The 20,248-nt window shown below is 46.9% G+C and overlaps 2 protein-coding genes and 1 long non-coding RNA gene across 4 annotated transcripts; 1 reads left to right on the top strand and 2 right to left on the bottom strand.

Moving 5' to 3' along the window:
- The first annotated feature begins 782 nt into the window (after window positions 1-782).
- On the top strand, window positions 783-3,757 carry LOC125549333 (putative serine/threonine-protein kinase PBL23). The gene is made up of 3 exons (XM_048712769.2): window positions 783-1,301; window positions 2,265-3,356; window positions 3,457-3,757. The coding sequence occupies exons 1-3, from the start codon at window positions 834-836 to the stop codon at window positions 3,592-3,594; spliced, it is 1,698 nt and encodes a 565-aa protein (XP_048568726.1). The 5' UTR covers window positions 783-833; the 3' UTR covers window positions 3,595-3,757.
- Window positions 3,758-5,072: 1,315 nt separating this feature from the next.
- On the bottom strand, window positions 5,073-8,835 carry LOC125546113 (uridine 5'-monophosphate synthase). Its single transcript, XM_048710255.2, has 6 exons — window positions 7,927-8,835; window positions 7,305-7,388; window positions 6,341-6,423; window positions 6,164-6,251; window positions 5,751-6,008; window positions 5,073-5,553 (listed from the first exon to the last, which is right to left on the bottom strand). Exons 1-6 carry the CDS (start codon window positions 8,716-8,718, stop codon window positions 5,419-5,421), a joined length of 1,440 nt encoding a protein of 479 aa, XP_048566212.2. The 5' UTR covers window positions 8,719-8,835; the 3' UTR covers window positions 5,073-5,418.
- A 5,646-nt stretch (window positions 8,836-14,481) lies between these two features.
- Window positions 14,482-16,560, bottom strand: LOC125546111 (uncharacterized). 2 transcript variants are annotated; one of them, XR_015599075.1, is made up of 2 exons: window positions 16,200-16,560; window positions 14,482-15,445 (listed from the first exon to the last, which is right to left on the bottom strand). It is a non-coding gene; the product is annotated as an uncharacterized LOC125546111 (long non-coding RNA). The 2 variants fall into 2 exon arrangements; XR_015599076.1 differs by having other exon boundaries at window positions 14,482-15,442.
- Between the last annotated feature and the right edge of the window lie 3,688 nt (window positions 16,561-20,248).

Raw genomic sequence — 20,248 nt, 5'->3', positions numbered from 1 at the left:
CGGCCGCTGCACAAGTCGATGAATCGGGGGTCGGGATAGATTAGGAGACGAGGAGACGTGGTTGTTTTAGTTAGATCGATTGTTCTGTTCGCTACAGAGCACCAGATGGATAGTTCATTGTGTTCAATGGGCTGCTGGAAGCGGACCAAAGGAGGCCTGGTGCGTCTGGAATAATGGGCCCTGTAGCACAATATTCGGCCCACCCTGATGCCCCGAGCTAAATACCTGATATTTAGTACGTAAAATGAAATTGTTGGCCCATTGGGCTCCGCCCCTGCATGTCGCCCCGCCAACTGAATAAATAAAAGAGTCAAAAAACAAGTAAATAAACTGAGGCGCACGGGGCGAAGAGCGAGAACCAATCACGACCCGCAAACCCGAAAGGAAAATCCCAACAAAGCAAAAAGCCCTCGACACAGACCAACCCGGCGCGCTAACTGAAGGACAGTCGCCAATCAAAAAAAACTGAAGGACAGTCGAGCCACAGTGATCCGTGCAGATCGGACGGATAGAAAAACGGCCTAACGCCAAATAAAAAACAGACGTGTGAAAACTAGAAAAAGTGACCGCGTGAGCAGCAGTCATCCAAGTGAAACGCGTCCCCTTGACCTTGAGTCCTTCACCTAGCTTCCGGGGAGTTTCTGCCAAGAGCGACCCACCCCCGCGACCACGACCGCAAAGTGGTTTCAACGGCTTGGCCCCAGCATGGAGACTCTAAAAAAAGGAGCGCAGTATATATAAATCAAAGGCAACCGCGCCATCATTCCGAGTCTCGCCCTTGGGGCTTGGGTGCAGGTCGGCCAAACACTCCTAGCTATAGGTAGGCTGCTGCCATGTCGATGTGGACCGAGCTCGGCGATGTGGCGACGGTGGCACAGCTTGTCGGCGCAGACGTCGTCGGGCTCATCTCAAGGATCACGCAGGCTGCGGAGACGGCGCGGCAGAACAGGAGGGAGTGCCGGCAGCTCGCGCGTCGGGTGCTCATAATCTCGCGGCTGCTGCCGCTCGTGGAGGACCCGGAGGCGGCGCGGCCGATGGCCGGGCTGGGTGACACGCTGCAGGAAGCCCACGAGCTCCTCATGTCCTGCCAGAGGAGGAGCGCGGCGTACCATTTTTTCATGGCTGGCAGGAAGGCCGTGAGGTTCAGGGAGATGCAGAACAAGATCGACTTCTACCTTCTGCTCTTCCCCGTAACCAGCCACATCGGCATTGCACGCCGTCTCGACCGGATCTACAAGCTCCTTGACACCGCGGGAGCCGGAGCTGAACCGTCTACGCTTTCAGAGTCGTCCCAGCTGCAGGTATGTACATCTTGAGTACGAATTGGTATCGAAAATACTTCACACACGACAATTGCTCTCACGATTCTAGGACGATGGCTTATCCAACAGTGCTGTGCACTTTTGCCTTTCCAATGGACGGTGGGATATGCTGTGTCGTCTTGAAATCATCCCGGGGGTGTAGCCTATGTTCCATGAATGCTAAGAGCATGTCTAGAAGAACCCTCAAACCCTCACTAGCGTTTTAAGGGTCCAAAAATGATCCTTTTGTGCACTTTTACGGGTTGAAAAACAGGGGCAAAGATTAGAATCCTCAAACCCAACCCTTATAACGAAATATTCCCCATGAACAACATTGTCGTTGCGGGCATACCGTCGAGCACCTCGTGCATGACGGGCGGCTCGGGGGCGAAGGGCGGAGGGCGGGGCGGGCGCGGGCGGACGGCAGTGGCCAGGGGGTGGGAGGTGGAGGCGGAGGGTGCGGGGGCGGGAGGCGGATGGCGCGGGAGCGGGCACGGGCACGGGCCGGAGGGCGGTGGCGGCGGGTCGAGGCGGAGGGCGCGGAGGCGGAGGGGCGCGGGAGGAGGAGAGGCCGGGGGGCGGGAGGCGGAGGCGGTGGGCAGGCGGGGCGGGCGGCGGGACGGATGGCGACGGCCGGGGACGGGGCGAGCGGGAGGTCGACGGGGCGGCCGGCGGCGGACGCGGGAGTGGGCGCGGGAGTTGGGAGGATTTTTCCCTCCCGCGCGAGGATAACCGCCAAATGAAGGTTGGGGTAGGTTTTGCTCCCCAATCTTTACTTTTCAGAGTTGGGAGAGGGTTTGAGGGTCGGACCCTTCAAAAAATTTGAGGGTTTGAGAGTTAAGGGTTCTAGTCTACGCAATTTTTTGCTCGGAAACCGTAAAAAGGCAGTTATTTATAAGGGTTTGGGGGTTTGAGGGCTCTGGTAGAGATGCTCTAACGGCTCATTTCTGGTCTCTTTTTCAGGAGTCTACAGTGGTGGCTCAGGAACCGTACGAAACTCATGAATTCACGTTTGCAGAGATCGTGGCTGCCACCGATTACTTCGGCCCTCACACAGTGATCAAGCCGGCCCGGTCTGGACAACTAACTGTGTACAAAGGTACGCTTCACGATGGGCGACAAGTGGCCGTCAAGCGCATCATGGACCGGCAGTCAAACTTGTTACAGGAGAACTTGTGCACGGAGCTGGACATCCTACCACGGCTCCAACACAAACACATCGTCCGCCTCCTCGGATCATGCATGACTGCAAGCAAGGACAAGCGACAGAAAAGAAGGCGTCTGCTATCCTGGTGGAGAAAGGAGCCGAAAGAGCCGGAGTGGCTGACCGTCTACGAGTACATGGAGAACAGCACGCTCTTCCACCACCTACACCCTGATGAGGGCTCCTCCGAGCTGTCACCCGTGACGGTGTCCTGGAAGACGCGCATCGATGTGCTCCTCGGCGTGTCGCGCGCCATCGAGCACATGCATTGCCATGCCAACCCGCCGATCATCCACAAGGACATCAAGCCGCAAAACATCCTCTTCGACGCCAACTGGGTACCGCATGTGTCGGGCTTTGGCTTGTCCTTGGTCTGTGACAAGGCGATGAGTGAGGAGTTCGGGATGGGCAGAGTCATTACTGGCACAAGGGGGTACATCGACCCAGAGTATGGCCACGTGAAGCCGGCGAGCGACGTGTATGCGCTGGGCATCATGATGCTCGAGGTTCTGACAGGTAAAAAAGTGATTGAGGACGACAAGGGGGATATTCTACACTTGCCATCGTTCGCAGTCCCCATCATTGAGGCCGGCAATACTAGGATGTTGATGGACACGAGACCTGTGCCGGAGCCAACGCCGGGGCAGTTCCAGGCGCTGGAGGATGTCGCCCAGACTGCACGATGCTGCCTTCAGGAGGAAGGGAAAGACCGGCCGGCCATATCGGAGATCGTGGCCATCCTCGAGACGGCGCTAGAATTGTTCTGCAGGGACGAGCCAAGCTCAGGGCACGAGTCACCAGAACATGACAGCAACGTGCAATGGGCAGTCTTCCCGTCCCAGCCGGAGCCGGTAAACTACAAACTGATCAAACTCTGTTACATTAATGAATTCAATCGTGTTCATATATTGATGAAGATAGTACTTATTTTGTGGTCTCTTGCTTGATTAGGAGGAGTGTTCGGAGATCACGTTGGCGGAGGATCCTCCAGCCGGTAGCGGCGACGAGAAATGCAAGTCTGATCCGGGCGGCAGCTGCTCCAGCTCTACCGACGGCACGCAGCACCATAAGATTACTAACTCTATCTAGTCTCTGTGTAGTCCACACCCTCTGTTCCCAAATATAAGTCTTTTAGAGATTCCACTATATAGATCCTTTTAAAGTGTATATATGATTGCTCATTTTGCTCCGTATGAAGTCTACAACAAAATCTCTAAAAGGATTTGTATTTATGAACGGAGGAAGTAATTAGTAATTGACCCTTAGTTATGTTTAGTTATGTTCTCGTCTGGCCACCAAGAACTTTGCCCCCAGTCGTCAAAGACGTCTCTTGGGGGGGGGGGGGGGGGGGGACACGCATGGGTTGATGGGGAACTTTGATGATCTCGTCTTAATCAAAACTGTGAAACTGTGGAAGATTTTTAGTTTGCTAACCACATGTGCTGACGTTGGTATTAGAAATGTTATTAATTAGTAAGGGTGTTAAATGTGCTTAGTGCTAAATATGTTTAATGGTAAACACGAAGCCATGTAGAGATAGATGTGGTTGAACGGGTGAGATTTGTTAGATCTCTACAACTCACCTTTTTTATATGGTGTCGATATAGTAGATAAACATAAGCTACTATTGAGTGAGTTGCTTTGTCTGTGATGTACCACATTGTCGAGAAAGATGGTAATTTTCTCGATTGAAACCAGGGGCAGCTATTGATGTGGACCGAACCTCGTGGTGAGATCCAATCCGTTGTTGCGGCCCGACCTTTCACGACACTCCACCATCAGCAGTAGCAACCTCTCGCCCGCGCACGCGATGTACACGAAGTAGAGGGTTTGAACCTTGCGGCCTAGCACGAGAAAACCAATCTTGACAATGGTACTCACGCGCAAAACAATTTCCATGAAGAGAAATCGCAACACAGAGGTTTTCTAAAGGTCCCTCCAAAACTTGATACGGATGTCTACCCTGAAAAACACATCGTGTCTATTTCATAAAAAATAACCTGCCCCTTTTACATTGATCGTACTATGACTATATATACTAGTATACCTGCGAACTCAAACTTGCCTAAGAAGTTGACCGAACAAGCTTTCTTCCTACCTCTAACTCTCGATCAAAATAACCAAGGAAAGTAAAACTGATCACGTGCTTTATTTTAGCAGGTAATCATTACAAAATAAATACCTAAAATAACTAAACACAATTTATTTGGTGGCCCTAACCTATATCTCTCAAGGAAAGCAACTGCCACCATTTAAATCTGTTGACGTACGCTTGTTGCTCCGGCGGTCTTGACTGCGAGAAATAGTAGTAGGTTAGGATTCTTTGATTAATCCCAATAAAAAATTTCTCTTGTGCATCTATAGCTGGACCATGTTTTGTACGTGACAACCAGAAGAAACAACCAAATTCCTGCACACCTTGATCAAACATACATGCAGCTTCTTGCGTACAAATACTGACCAAAAGTTTGTCCACTCCATTATCTTCACTCAACTGACAATAATTAGGAGCGTAAGTATGCCGCCTTATTAATTTCCCGACATCACTAGCATCACCCATGTGTGTATCAGCTATTCACGTACGCATGTAGGCACCATTCATTCATTTTGTGACCAGATCGATCATCAAAAGCTGTAGGTCCGAAATTTACTTGTCGCAGAAATAGATAAAAATGAATGTATTTAAAACTAAAATACATAGATAAATCTATTTCTCCGACAAGTATTTCCGGACGGAGGGAGTACTAATCGGATCACTCTACTTTATTCTTAGATTTTTCTGATACGAAGTTCATTGTTACGCACGTAGTACTATACTCCCGCGCTCCTTATTATTACATCCATCGCCTGCCTGAAATCCCCACTTCTTACATGGGTTTAGTAGCACTGCGAGGAGATGGATGCGATGAAGCTTTAGCTTGACAACAAGCTGGTCTGGTAGGCCTCCCACCCTCGGGCGCGGCACTCTCTCGCGGCGCCGGCAGGATCGCTCGCCTCTATGATCCCGCGCCCGACCACGATCACGTCGCCGCCTCGCTCGTTTACGACCTGCAAACAAAATAAGGAGTAATGAGCAGCAGGTTGCAGTGAGTCCAGGTGAGAGATCAGTGTCTGTCAGCAGATAAGCAGCAGGGACTTTGCGGTGAAAAAACACAGCCAACCCCCCCTGAGAAATTACTGCTAGAGTGTGTGAAGAAAACAGAGTGCTGGTCACACAAAACTGAAATGGCAAAGGTCAGACTCACCGAATGAGGGGTGTCATACTGCTGACCAGGAGAATCTCCTCCGGCAACAACATCAACCACGGGATCGACAACTTGGACGAACGCCGGACTCGGCGCCAGAGCTGGCCAGGATGCAGGGTTTACCGACAAGAATCCGATAACGAAATCAGAATGTTGCTCGGCAAACTTCACGGCTGTTGCGGTGTAATCTCCATGAGCAAGGTTGCCAGGTGAGCTCATCTCAGCAACCAAGAGTAACCCTTTTCCCTTTGGCAAACCCTTGAAGACAATTATGCGTCAGATTTACTGTCTATGAGCAGTTGAGCACTAGTGCACTACTACAACATATCAGCCATTATCAGCTGTAACATTGACACTTTGGCTTCTCAGCTCAGGATTAACTAGTTATAAATTAAGTAATTAGCACAGTATACCTTCAGCTTCAAGCCATCTACAATTCCAGGTCCAGGAACTACATGCACAGTGACAATATCGGCCCAGTCTGATATGCGGAATGTTCCTCTGAATCAACGTAAGAACACTTGTTATATTATGTTGGTAAATATAAAGTAAACAAACTCAATAGGTGGTTTACAATACTCTGCTCTCACCCTTCATATTGCATAGTTACCGTGTTCCCAATGTCAGTGAATTTGCGGTCTTCGAAGATCAAAAAGTTGTGCTCTTCTGCAATCTTCAGGAAACATCAAATAAAAAACAATCTACGTAAGAACCAAGCAGCCAAAGCCACATTTCTACAGTAGAAAACAAACAGACCTATAGCGAGCATAATGCATTGCCTTGGTATAAAGGTCTATTTTGGACTGTCCAAATGCGAAGAAGGGATTATTATGGGTGTACAGAACTGATGGAAGAAACACACTTTCAGACTGAACAAATGCAGAAGTGAAACATTGCTTGGTAGAACTGTACGAACAAAGGCACTCTGTACTGAACCTACACCTGCTTTATTTTTCTACACCTGATAGGCATGAGCCAACACATGATTTATTTTCTCCTTTCAGAATGATCCAATATCTGATTACTGAAAAAACTGTGGGATGACGTGGCATACTAGTCTACTGAACAATGCTACGTGTATGGGCCTTACGGAATTAAGCTTGCAGGGTGACGTGGGAGAAAGCAAACAGCAAATACCGCATTTCGCCAGTAGAAAAAAGATCGCAAACAGAGTACATTTCCTTGGTATACAAGGCTATTTTGCCCAAATGCGAAGAAGGCATTACTGTGGGTGCACGGAACTGATGGGGAAAAGCACACTTCCGCATTTTAACAAGTGCAGAAGTGAAACATGCTTCCTGACAGAACAGTATGAAGAGAGATACCCTGTACTGAACTTACACCTGGTTTATTTTTCTACAGCTGCTAGGCATGAAGCATGATTCTACACTTGATTTCTTTTCTTTTTTCAAAATGATGTAAGATTTGATTACTTGCAAACAAACTCCAACTCAGTGCTGGACTAGTATGGCACTACTAGTCTACGACCAGACATAAAATGCGAGAAAAATCATCAATAATAAGGATGGTTGAAAGAAAATAAAGGTTGCATACCGAACGGAGCTTGGCGCCAAAATCTGGTGTAAAATCAGACAAGACATCCACATGGGTTTTCAGAATGCAAATCTCCGGACCAACCTACAATTGGAAAACAAAATTACTAATACATGTTATGATTGGGGGCCTAGTAACGGAAATTAATCAAACGGGCTTCGGAAGAATAGTGAAAATGTCAAAGGTAATCCAGCTTAGTGAAGAACTGTATGAGACTATGAGATATTGAGATGACACTATTTAGCACCTCTACTGAACACACCTGATTTTTTTTTTGTTCTATTCATAATTAGTGCAACATTAGATTCTTCAAAAGTATTTGAAACATTAGATGCGACATATATACAATGGAGTAAGTACGCAATTGAAAGGAAGGAATAAATCTGATTCTGGAATTCTGGATGTATTCAGACAACCCCCAAATCAGTGTTTTTACTTCTTGTACATAGTTACATACAGGTACAGAGGTACTGAATACTGAATTACTGATGCTAATGTGCAATAAATTTCATCTTGACACATAACACAATGCTTGATTACCAAAGATGAGGAATTACTGATGTGTTGTGTGACAACAGATGACAAGTTTATTAATACAGGTCAAGGAGTATGATTTATATACCTTGTTGGCTAGCTCAAGGAGTTCCTTTGCTGTTGTAACATCGGCAGCGACGCAGAGGTTGCTCTGCTTGGCCTCCATCACCTCAAGCAGCTTCCTCCCCACCGGGTTCTTGGCCAGACTCGCCCTCTCGGCGAGCGCCGTCCTGGCCGACACCGCCTTGGGCTCCGCCGGCACCAAGACCTTCCTGTTGGCGTCGAGGAAGCGCTTCACCTCGGCGGCCTTCTCGTGGGTGACCTTGCCGTGGCTGACGAGCACGGCGAGCACCTCGGTGAGCGTCATGAGGGAGTGCAGCGTGACCCCGTTCGCCGCCAGGTTCTCCCTCCCGCCCTGCTCGCGGTCGACGACGACGACGGCGTCGGCGACCACGAGCCCCTCGGCGCGGAGCGGCGTGACGATCTCGAGCACGGAGGCGCCGCTGGTGACGAGGTCCTCGACGATGAGCACGGTGTCCCCGGCGCGGAAGGAGCCCTGGGTGCGCATGGCGGGAGGGGCCCCCGCGCCGGTCTCGTGGTAGCGGCGGAGGATCATGGGGATGCCGCGGGCGACGGAGAGCACGGAGGCGAAGGGGAGCGCGGTGTAGGGGACGCCGCAGAGGAGGCCGTAGGGGCGCGTGGAGGGGAGGGAGCCGAGGAGGGCGGCGACGTGGGAGAGGAGGCGCGGGTGGGAGACGAGCACGCGCAGGTCGAGGTAGATCGGGGAGGTGATGCCGGACTTGAGCACGAAGGCGCCGAACTTGTACGCCTCCACCGCGTGGAGCTCCAGGATGAGGGCCTCCATGGCGGCGGCGTCCATGGCCGCCGGCGACGACCGGCGAGGCAGGGAGTGTGGTGTGGTGGTGTGGGAGGAGGGAGGAGGAGCAAAGCTCTGGCAATGTGCAGTGTGCTAGTACTGTGGGTAGTGTTGACTAAAGCGTGACTTTTCCATATGAGGAGGAGGCGTGCTGGAGAAGGCGCCGCCGTCACGTCAGCGTCACCGGGAGCGACGACCCACATCGAAGAAGGTTCTGCCGTTCGCGACGGGCGGGTTCATCGGCTCACAAAGCGGCTTTGTCCGCGATGGTGCTTCTTCGGACCAGGGTATGAAGGTTTGTTCTCTCTTATCTCCGGCGGCGCTGCCGCGGTGGTGGAGATCGGCGGCAGTTGGCAATCTGCACAAGCACCTCCAAGACCGTGATTGTAATTTATCTCATCTCGGGGTGTTTTGTGCAAATGCACTTGTACTTCTGTCCTCTCTTTGTCTCGTCAGGGACTGCGTGTGTTGTAACTTTGACAAATATTAAAACACGTGGTTACCATTTCAAAGAAAAGAATTATCTACGCCAATGACTATGCTCATGTTGTGTCCTTTACTAGGGTAGTCCGTTAAGTGCCATCACACGACCGCATGCCCACCCAGATGACATCAAACTGGACCAACCGAGAAACATATATCCTCACATCGATGCCAAATTTATCATTTTGTATCACGAGTAAAATTTTGAATTTTGATATGAAATTTCATGAAAATATAGACCGATGTTGTTTCAATGTGTTAGATCTTTTTTCAAAAAATAAATATTTTGAAATGTATTACAACAGATATGAGGAGGATATCTTGTGCACTAACACTTGTGATGCTGCCAATGCACCAAACTCCCGTTAAACATTTTCAAATGTTCAAAAAATTCTGAAATAATTAGCACATTCACACAAGATCAATATATGTTATCATAAAATTTCAAATCAAAACTCAACCCTGAATAGTACACTAGATATCCTCCCCTCGTGTGTGGGAATGTATGGGGTGCACCCATCTTTGTGGAAAACAAATCTGTAAAAAGATTGTAATATTTGGCACACGTGTGACATATAGCTGAAACTACCACACTTTCTTCCTTCATCTAATTACATGCATGATTGCATTGGGATGAAAGGAAATGCTTTGTATCAGTAGCCTGATTCCATGCCTTGTGTCAGACCTCTCTCCCTTCGTTGGATTTTGGAAAAAGATCCAACGCCTTGCAAGCTGGCTATATAATCCTATCACCTCCACATTATCATGACCACGACTAGCTAGGGTAACCACCACAGCCGCCATCCAGAAATATCATGCCCATCACCGCTGCCGCCGCCGATGGGGATCAAGGACGAGGAACATCTCATTGGCGAGTACGTCAACGGGGAGCAGCTCCTTGTCAATTGGGAGAGCCGGCTAATTTTCCATGATGACGTGGCTGTGATCTGCCGAGACGGTGATTCTCAACGGCGCCGTGATCTTGATCCACCAAGATCGACAAGAACGGAAGTGTGCATGGGCCGATGATCATGAGCGAGAGTTTGATGGTCGATCGCTTGGCACGGCCATGGAGATCGATCATCTCAGCATATCGATCTACCACACGGTGTCACTCTCCATAGTGCCGGCAACGACAACCACCTACTTTGGAGTCGTTGCAATTGTCGTCCTCATTCCAATCCCTCTACACCACCGGCTGTTTTCTGAGCCACCACCATATTTCTGATGCTTCCTGCCATAGACACCACCGGTTCCTCGATGTATCATGCCATGCGCCTGAGAGTGTGGATGTCGTTTTCATTGTCACAATTAAATGCAACACCTGCTTCGGCATCATATGCTGCATGTTTTCAACTTACATATAATATGTCACCATGTATCTACGTGATTGATTCGTTCTTTTACAATCACGGTTCAATGCACCAGTAGTACTTTTGTTCAAGCTTCAACAATTATCAAACTACGTTTTCATTGGCTCACAAACGCATAAAATGCATCAATAGCACATTTGACATGTTTCGACCATCATGAAATCGTGCTTTGAAATATAACCACAAACACTTAATAGCAAAAACTATGAAGCTTGGTTTGTAGTGCCGGAAGCATGTTTATCTTACCATGGAAACAAATATGGAGCACGGATTGTAATGCCGGAAGCATGTTTATCTTACGATGGAAACAAATATGGAATGAAAGGAAGCACATGATTCTAGGGACCCAGAGTAGAAAATCATAAGAAACATGACTATGGCCCTGTTTGGATACTCTAACACAGTTAGAGTTAGAGTTATTTTCTAACCCACTCTAACCCAAATAAGCACCTCTCCACCGGGATAGTTGGATTAGATGAAACTAACCCACTATAACCCTCCCTGTTTGGATACTTTTGGGTTATTTGAGCCCCCAACTAACCTAAACTAGCTCTAACCCCATGATCCAAACAGGGCCTATGATGATTAGAGAAAGTTGTGAATATACTGGAAACAAAATTAAATTCGCACTGCTTTAGATAGAAGCACAATTCAGTTGCGTTGGAAGCAGCACAGACAAATACCACAAACAAAATAAAATGGAAATCATTGTTCTAAAATAATTAATTAATTTCCTTAAAATCTACAATCATAATTAGTATCAATAAATCAGCAATTGTGTGAGTGATTACTGGAAGCAATCAATGGGTCAAACCCCACATACATGGTTTGTTTCAAATTTGGAACTCTTCCACGTTTTGTGGGTTGCATGCAACCATGCATCATCCACCACTCATTTAGCTTGCATCCAACGGCTTCCCACTAGTCTGATAGATAGGAGTCATCAGTAGTCTGATGCCTAGGGATGAGTTATCCTCCTTCACATGCATTTTTTCTCTAATTACATGTATGCACTAAAGGACAAAAAAGTTGATGTCATCATAGATTCTCCTTATTTTGAAAATTCAAAATGTTATGTACCTCAAACCGTCGATCCGGTGCCAAAAACATTTTCACATAAAAGATTCGTTGCGGTGAGATCTTCGAAACTAGATCTCATGTTGTTATGTTCCGACGTCTTTTTTTGGTCGAAAGTTACCACGCCCCGGTTACATAAGTTACCACGTATGTGATATGCAATTTACCATGCTATTTTTCACATAAGTTATTGGGGGCATAAATAAGGCTCTCTCTCACCTTCTTCACATGCACATGCATGTATGTACCAGAGAACAAAAAAATTGATGTCATCTTAAGTTCTTCTTATTCTGAAAATTCAAAATATTCCGTGACTCAAACTATCAATCCGATGCAAAAATCATTTTCACATAAAATATTCATCACGACGAAATCTCCGAAACTAGATCTCATGTTATGTTTCCTTGACTTTTTTGGGGTAAAAAATTACCACCTCTGGGCTACATGAGTTACTACATTTGTGGTATGCTAGTTACCATGCTATTTTCCACATAAGTTGTCGGGGTTATATTTTTCAACAAATTTTCCTCTTGGACGAAAATTTACATAAGTTATCGGGTATACGGTTTGTATATTACCGTGCTATTTTGACATAAGTTACCGGGGTTATGTTTTTCAACAACTTTTTTCTTGGTCAAAATCATTGCAGTGTTTGTATGAAAGTTATCGGGTATGCGGTTTGTATATTACCGTGCTATTTTCAAATAAGTTACCGAGGTATGTTTTCAACATTTTTTTCCTATGGTCGAAGTTATCGCGGTTTGTGTACGTAAGTTATTGGGTATGCGGCTTGTATATTATCATGTTGTTTTCACATAAGTTACTGGGCTTATGTCTTTTTTCCTTTGGTCAATATTATTACGGTGTTTGCATGTAAGTTATCAGATCAGTGGGGTGTATATTACCATACTATTTACACATAAGTTATTGATGGATATGTTTTTTAATTTCCTCAAGACAAAAGTTACCATGTTGTTTCTGTGCAAGTTATCGGTTATGCGGTACTTATATTACCATGTTATTTACACATAAATTACCCGGTGTATGTTTGAGAAACTTTGTTTCTAGGTCAAAAAGTTGTCATGGTGTTTGTTGATAAGTTATTAGGTATGTGGTGCTTAAAATATCATGTTATTTAAGAAAAAGTTACGGGGGTATGTTTCAATAACTTTTTTTCCCACAACTCAAAAAAGTTACCGTAGTGTTTTGGACGTAAGTTATCAGGTGAGTGGTGCGTATATTATCATGCTATTTACACAGAAATTGTCGAGGGTAAGTTTCAACAAAAAAAATAGCTCGGGTCAAAATTACGATGATGTTTTCAGGTAAGTTATCAGGTCTGCGATGCATATATTATCATGCTATTTACACAAAAGTTACCGGGGTATTTTTTCAAGAAATTTCTTTCCCATGGTTAAAGTTACCATTTTATTTTTACCTAATTTATTAGGTCTACGGTCTATCTATTGCCATGCATTTTACACAAAAAATATAGGGGGGATTTTTTCAACAATTTTCTTCCCATGGTCAAATTTACAAGATCTAGTCACAAAATGTGTACGTACCAAAGCGTTGATTCATCAGATCGAATCTTTGCTCTGCAGATACACTTGAGAATATATTCAACAACACTTATTTCTCCCGTTCCTTCATGTACAGTGAGTAGTTCTTGCGAGTTGGAGGACTCGTCGGGGAACCCAAGCTCGAGTAGCACATCACCGGCCGCAGAGAAGAAGAAGACGCGGCCAAAGGGGTCCTCCACGGCGAGTACCTGGTGAGCCCATCACCGTCCTCGTAGGGCAGCAAGGCCTGGGCCGCCGCGTGCGCGCCGTCCTCGAGCGCACCACCGTCGCGAAGAGGAACTGCTTGGACACAGTGGCCGGTGTTTGGTCATGACACGCCTTGCAGGGGCGGCCGCCAACTGGCCCCCGTCCGACACCGACTCCGCCATGGCGTCACAGACCCCGCCTGCTGCTCCTGCTTTTGCGGCTACGATGGCGGGGAGAGCCTCGGCCCCATGGATCTGACGAGCATAGCATGTACTCTTTTTTTTAGCCGAATAACCTCCAGCTCTTGCACGGGCGTTGCGAGCGAGTCCCGTGGAACCGGTTCGCTGAACTCACTAGGCGGTGGCATTCTGCGTAAATATGTCGCAACTCTATCTTCCACGTTTTGAGCAATCAGGTGGCGACGTTTTGAGCAATCAGATGGCGAGATCGTGACCGCACGATCTAAAAATGAACGGCATCAAAACAGTTTGGTCATTTTGCAGAAAAAACCCACGTGTGCCAGATACATATTTCGTAAAATAAAAAATCGGCCCAAATAGGGCAAATGCATCAAGCGAGAATGGACCAGGCAAACACACTGAACGCGCCTGCGACGACACGTAGCGCTAGCCCCGTTGTTACAAGACACCAATCTTGAAGTACACATTACGGTTAGGAAATTAGATGAGACTTAGAAAATCTGTAAAGAAAAGAGCAGAAAGAAAACTTCCACGAAAAACTCAACCCTAGCCGCCTCTCACCCAATTAAATCGATCGATCGATCTTGGCCTGCTCGTCTCATGGGGCTGCGCTACTTGGTCACAAGGATGCGGAGCCCAGCCGCTGCTGCTCTCCGGCTGCCATCGGTGTACTGCGGGTCGACGGCCGCACGCCCTCGGCCCTTCTCTGCAAGTACCAGTCAGGTGTGTCCAATTATTGATATCCACCAAACACGTAATTTGTAGGAAGGAATGTTACCACCAAGAACGTAAACAAACCAAACATGCTCGTGAGAAAATTCAGCAGCACCTCCTTTGTATGGTCGGACATCCACGACAGGCAAATGAATAAACAGAGCATATATTCATAATATCACAAGCAGAAGCATCCAACAAGCTCCTACAACCCATGTAGAGCAAAGTGGTGAAGCCACCAACCGTTACGCTACACATAGCAAAGAAAACATACGTTCCAACACACCATGGTGCAAGGTGGGGACTAGTCAACTCCAACCCACCTTGACAGGTAAACATAGTGATCAAGGAAACAAACCAAGGCAAAGTTTATACACCACAAGTAGATCCTAGCTACCAAGAATCATGAACTAAGTATGAGAGTTATCATGACCAGCTAGGTGGATGGAAGGGGTGTGAAATGTGTGAGTGAACACCCATGGGAGCTACGCCCTTCCTAATACTTGCAAAGCCTCACGGTGATGTACCTGAAACAAAGTCCACGAGGGGTGAGTCCAAAGACTCGGCGAGTAGACAACAAAGCATGTAATAAAATGGCAAGTAATACCCTGAATATGAACCATGCTTGATCAAGTAAATACTATACTCGAATCTTCCATGCTTGGAATGGCATGAGAAAATATGAAGAAATGATGCAGCCAAATAAGACCGAGGACTAGGCTCTGAGCTTTTGCCGGCAAGCTGAGGAGGGGCGACGTCTCACCTCACTCCTTTTCAACCCTCACCAAGTGAGAGGACCATAACATGAGGACGGACCCGAAGGACCATACACTCGCGAAGCGAGGATCACTCCTTGAACTTGGAAGATTCACTCATGATGGATTTGTTATCAAGAACCAAGAAAAAACAATCCCTATCACATACCAGTTGTATGGTGTATTGAAATGTACACTAGGGAGTTGTATGTTCACCATTGCATGAATGTAAAGGAATAACGTGAACATGAACATAATATTAAGGGAGCAATCTAGGTCTTGTTGCCCGGTGTACTCGCCTCAACCGTTGCGAGGGAGGTGGTGCGAGGCTATATCCGGTGGATTGGTGCTGTAACCTGCTGTAGAGACATACATACAAGTTTTAAAGATTGCATCAAAGCAAGCTATGTAAAGCACACACAAAAACGCGCCTAATCGCATTCCTGGGAAGCAACCCTTTGCTGTCCCTTCACGAAAAAAATCATAGCTCAAGCTAGGAAGCTCTAAAACATGCAAACGAGGTGGCTATGGATTCACGGGGAACTCATCTACAAATAACTCGAACTATTCAACCTCATATTATGAGGTTATGGGGGTCAAAACCAGCAAAAACATCTCTGCTGTTTTCAGATTCAGGAATAATGAGTAGCCGCCTTTGAAAATCCATAGCAAGACCAATACTCATGGGGAGTAAGTAAATGAAATTGATATATGAACTAAAAGGTATCAGGTAGCTATACAATTGTATAGCATCAATTTATCAGCCCTCGAAGATCCTGAAAAGCTATGGGCAAAAACCATAGAGATGCTGTTTTGCAGAAACAGAGCAGCAACTTGTTTTTATCGCCCCGGCTAAACGGCTGAACCAAATTGAGTGAATGACCACTCAAAACGATCGTGGGAACAATACCTACAAAACATTCCACATGACCCCCACCTAATTGTGCCATATAGGAACTCGAAATTGCTGGTTTCCAGATCTGAATGCCCAGAAACAGCAGCAAGAACAACTTTTCCCCCCAATTCCTTCACATAGGTTTCTAGTCCTAACCCTATACTCTAAGAATCATCACTAATAGAGGGTGAGAGATCATAAATGATGGGGAACCTCACCTCTATGGTCAAATCACAAAGATTTGGTGAAGGGAAAAGTTGGGGAAGCTTTCTTGTTCTCCCTCTTCTTGTCTCCTTTCCTTCTTCCTCAAAGCCCTAAATCAAAGGGCAGCAAGGAGGCACCTGGGGAGGAGTGGGGAAGGAAGGGAGGGTGGAGTAGGCTGGCTGGAGAAGAGAGAAAGGGATTCTTCCCTTCGGCTTGGGGAAGAGAAGAAAGATGTGGAACACGCCTCCTATGGACAAGGAGAGCTCACATTGTGAGGGAGAGATAAGAGATAAGGTTCAGTTTTTTTTTCTATTTCCTGAATTAGAGAATATTTTGAAATTCCGTAATAATATAAGCCATGGGATTGAAATAAATCATAGGAGACGAACCCGGAGTCCGACTCGAGGAAATAGGTAGTGCATTTCGACTATCTCGGCGAGCCCGACGCAACTAAAGAGTCGGATTTATGAATTGATGGACCAGGTAAACATGGATAAAGAGAGTCCGAAAGCACAATTTATGGAAAAATCGATTATTGGAAACCGGGGGTGTTACAGTCTCGCCACCTTAACTAGAACTTGCCCACGAGTTCTTCTCTCCTTAAACTACCGGAAAAGCTTTATACATGGCATAGGACATAACGGGAAAGAATTTTAGTGGTTAGAACATACCATCATAGAACAATTCTGGGTACTTTTCACGCATTTGGGACTCTAGTTCCCAGGTCGCTTCTCGTTCTGTTTGGTTTGTCCAACGAATCTTCACATACTTGAGCTTTCGGTGCCTCAAGGCACGCTCAGACTCGTCAAGAATCTTCAATGGACGGGACTCGAAGTGTAAGATCTTGCGCAATGGTGACCGGTTCGGTATACTAGTAGAAAAAAGGGCAACGGTCCAGGCCGGGTCAGCCCATTAGTCCCGGTTCAGTCCAGAACTGGGACCAATGAAGGCATTGGACCCGGTTCGTGAGCCCAGGGGCCGGCCGAGCCACGTTGGCCATTGGTCCCGGTTCATCTGGACCTTTTGGTCCCGGTTGGTGGGACGAACCGGGACCAGTGGACCTAGCGCCTGGCCCACCACCATTGGTCCCGGTTGGTGACTTGAACCGGGACCAAAGGCTCCCCTTTGGTGACTTGAACCGGGACCAAAGGCTCACCAACCGGGACCAATGAGGTGCCTATATATACCCCCTCGCGTAAGAGCAGAGCACACTGCTCTATTTTTTTCTGGCCAAGGGGGAGAGGGCTTGGTGGTGCTCTAGCTCACCTCCTATGCACACAAGGTGTTCGATGGAATGCCCGAGCCACACTACTTAAGCTTTCTCCTCTCCAAGCTCGACCTCCAAGCTCCATTTTCCGCAATATTTGTCTAGGTTTAGCGGTCCGTCACGCCCCGTCCCCGTCTTCACCGCCGTCGATCACCCGCGCCGAGCTCATCGCCGGCACCACCGTGGTGAGCCTCTTGTTCTTATCTTCTTTCTGAAAGGAAAAATATTCTTACTTGTATGTTTACATAGATACTTGTATTATTTTCTTACTTTTATTATTGCATCTTATATAGTGCGATGGTTTTGGTATCCGCCCCCGTCGACCCTCGTCCTGTCTATGATTCGGATGTGGTATATATATTATCTTTATAATTATTGGTTCATTTATTGTTTATGAAAATTATGCCAACCAACGTGACATAGATTTTATTTATGTAGGATGTATGTGAATCAGAAATTCCAACCGACCCTATTGTCGAGAGGTTAAATTTAGTTGAAGAAGAAAACAATTTTTTGAAGGAAAAAATAAAAAAAATTGAGGAGTAGAAGATGATGTTGGAGTTGCATGTTGCGGATGTCGTCGATGCTCACAAGATCAAGATGGATGCAATGCGCTTGAAGATTATAAAGATTAGAAAATATGTCATTCATACCGAGGCTTGGTATCATTATACCGTTGGATCAATTGTTACCTTGGTTGCGATTATGATCGCATTTGTTTTCGCATTGAAATATTTTACATAGTTTCAATGTATGGTTTAATTAATTAGATGCTCTGGAGAGCTATATGTTGTTAGATGAGAACTATGTATGTACTTTGGTTTTAATGTGATGATAAACTTCTATTAATTTGGACACTTAATTATATATAATGCACGCAGATGAACCGGCAATGGATGTACGGTGACAGACACACCTCCGAGCACATTAAGGGCGTGCATGAGTTTCTCGATGCGGCTGAGGCAAACAAGCAGAATGGTTTTATGTGTTGTCCATGCACTGAATGTGGGAATACGAGGTCTTACTCTAACCGGAAAATCCTTCACTCCCACCTGCTTTACAAAGGTTTCATGCCACACTATAATGTTTGGACGAGGCACGGAGAAATAGGGGTTATGATGGAAGTGGCGAAGAAGAAGAGTGCGATGACAACTATGTGCCCCCTGAATACGGTGATGCTGCAACGGGGGGAGCTGGTGAAGATCAAGAGAAACCAGACGATGTGCCCAATGATGCTGCAACGGGTGAAGCTGCTAAAGATCAAGAGGAACCAGACGATGTGCCCGATGATGATGATCTCCGCCGGGTCATTGTCGATGCAAGGACGCAATGCGAAAGTCAAAAGGAGAAGGTGAAGTTCGATCGCATGTTAGAGGATCACAAAAAAGGGTTGTACCCCAATTGTGAAGATGGCAACACAAAGCTCGGTACCGTACTGGAATTGCTGCAGTGGAAGGCAGAGAATGCTGTGGCTGACAAAGGATTTGAGAAGCTACTGAAAATATTGAAGAAGAAGCTTCCAAAGGATAACGAATTGCCCGACAGTACATACGCAGCAAAGAAGGTCGTATGCCCTCTAGGATTGGAGGTGGAGAAGATACATGCATGACCTAATGACTGCATCCTCTACCACGATGCATACAAGGATCTGAACGCATGCCCAGTATGCGGTGCATTGCGGTATAAGATCAGACGAGATGACCCTCGTGATGTTGACGGCGAGCCCCCCAGGAAGAGGGTTCCTGCGAAGGTGATGTGGTATGCTCCTATAATACCACGGTTAAAACGTCTGTTCAGAAACGAAGAGCATGCCAAGTTGATGCGATGGCACAGTGAGGACCGGAAGAAAGACGGGAAGTTGAGAGCACCCGCTGACGGGTCGCAGTGGAGAAAAATCGAGAGAAAGTACTGGGATGAGTTTGCAAAGGACCCAAGGAATGTATGGTTTGCTTTAAGCGCGGATGGCATTAATCCTTTCGGGGAGCAGAGCAGCAATCACAACACCTGGCCCGTGACTCTATGTATGTATAACCTTCCTCCTTGGATGTGCATGAAGCGAAAGTTCATTATGATGCCAGTTCTCATCCAAGGCCCTAAGCAACCCGGCAACGACATTGATGTGTACCTAAGGTCATTAGTTGAAGAACTTTTACAGCTGTGGAATGGAAACGGTGTACGTACATGGGATGAGCACAGACAGAAGGAATTTAACCTAAAGGCGTTGCTGTTCGTGACCATCAACGATTGGCCCGCTCTCAGTAACCTTTCAGGACAGACAAACAAAGGATACCACGCATGCATGCACTGTTTAGATGACACTGAAAGTATATACCTGGACAAATGCAGGAAGACTGTGTACCTGGGCCATCGTCGATTTCTTCCGACCAACCATCAATGTCGAAAGATAGGCAAGCATTTCAAAGGCGAGGCAGATCACCGGAAGAAGCCCGCCATGCGTACCGGTGATCATGTACTTGCTATGGTCAATGATTTACACGTAATCTTTGGAAAGGGTCCCGGCGGACTAGCTGTTCCGAATGACGCTGAGGGACACGCACCCATGTGGAAGAAGAAATCTATATTTTGGGACCTACCCTACTGGAAAGACCTAGAGGTCCGCTCTTCAATCGACGTGATGCACATGACGAAGAACCTTTGCGTGAACCTACTAGGCTTCTTGGTCGTGTATGGGAAGATAAAAGATACACCTGAGGCACGGGAGGACCTGCAACGTTTGCACGAAAAAATGCCTCCGAAGCAGTATAAAGGTCCTGCCAGCTGCGCTCTTACGAAAGA

This window comes from Triticum urartu, chromosome 3A (assembly GCF_056163025.1).
Source record: "Triticum urartu cultivar PI428250 chromosome 3A, HENAU_Tu73, whole genome shotgun sequence".
NCBI lineage: Eukaryota > Viridiplantae > Streptophyta > Magnoliopsida > Poales > Poaceae > Triticum > Triticum urartu.
The sequence above is the reverse complement of the archived record's forward strand: the minus strand, read 5'-3'. Positions and strand labels throughout refer to the sequence as shown.

Bases quoted from the DNA above. Each gene is read 5' to 3' on its own strand.
- LOC125549333 (XM_048712769.2), top strand. From the start codon at position 834: ATGTCGATGTGGACCGAGCTCGGCGATGTGGCGACGGTGGCACAGCTT. The intron at 1,302-2,264 runs GTATGTACATCT...TCTCTTTTTCAG, and splicing joins CAGAGTCGTCCCAGCTGCAG to GAGTCTACAGTGGTGGCTCA. The intron at 3,357-3,456 runs GTAAACTACAAA...TTGCTTGATTAG, and splicing joins TCCCGTCCCAGCCGGAGCCG to GAGGAGTGTTCGGAGATCAC.
- LOC125546113 (XM_048710255.2), bottom strand. From the start codon at position 8,718: ATGGACGCCGCCGCCATGGAGGCCCTCATCCTGGAGCTCCACGCGGTG. The intron at 6,424-7,304 runs GTATGCAACCTT...TGTTTCCTGAAG, and splicing joins TTGGCGCCAAGCTCCGTTCG to ATTGCAGAAGAGCACAACTT. The intron at 5,554-5,750 runs GTGAGTCTGACC...TTTTGTTTGCAG, and splicing joins AGTATGACACCCCTCATTCG to GTCGTAAACGAGCGAGGCGG.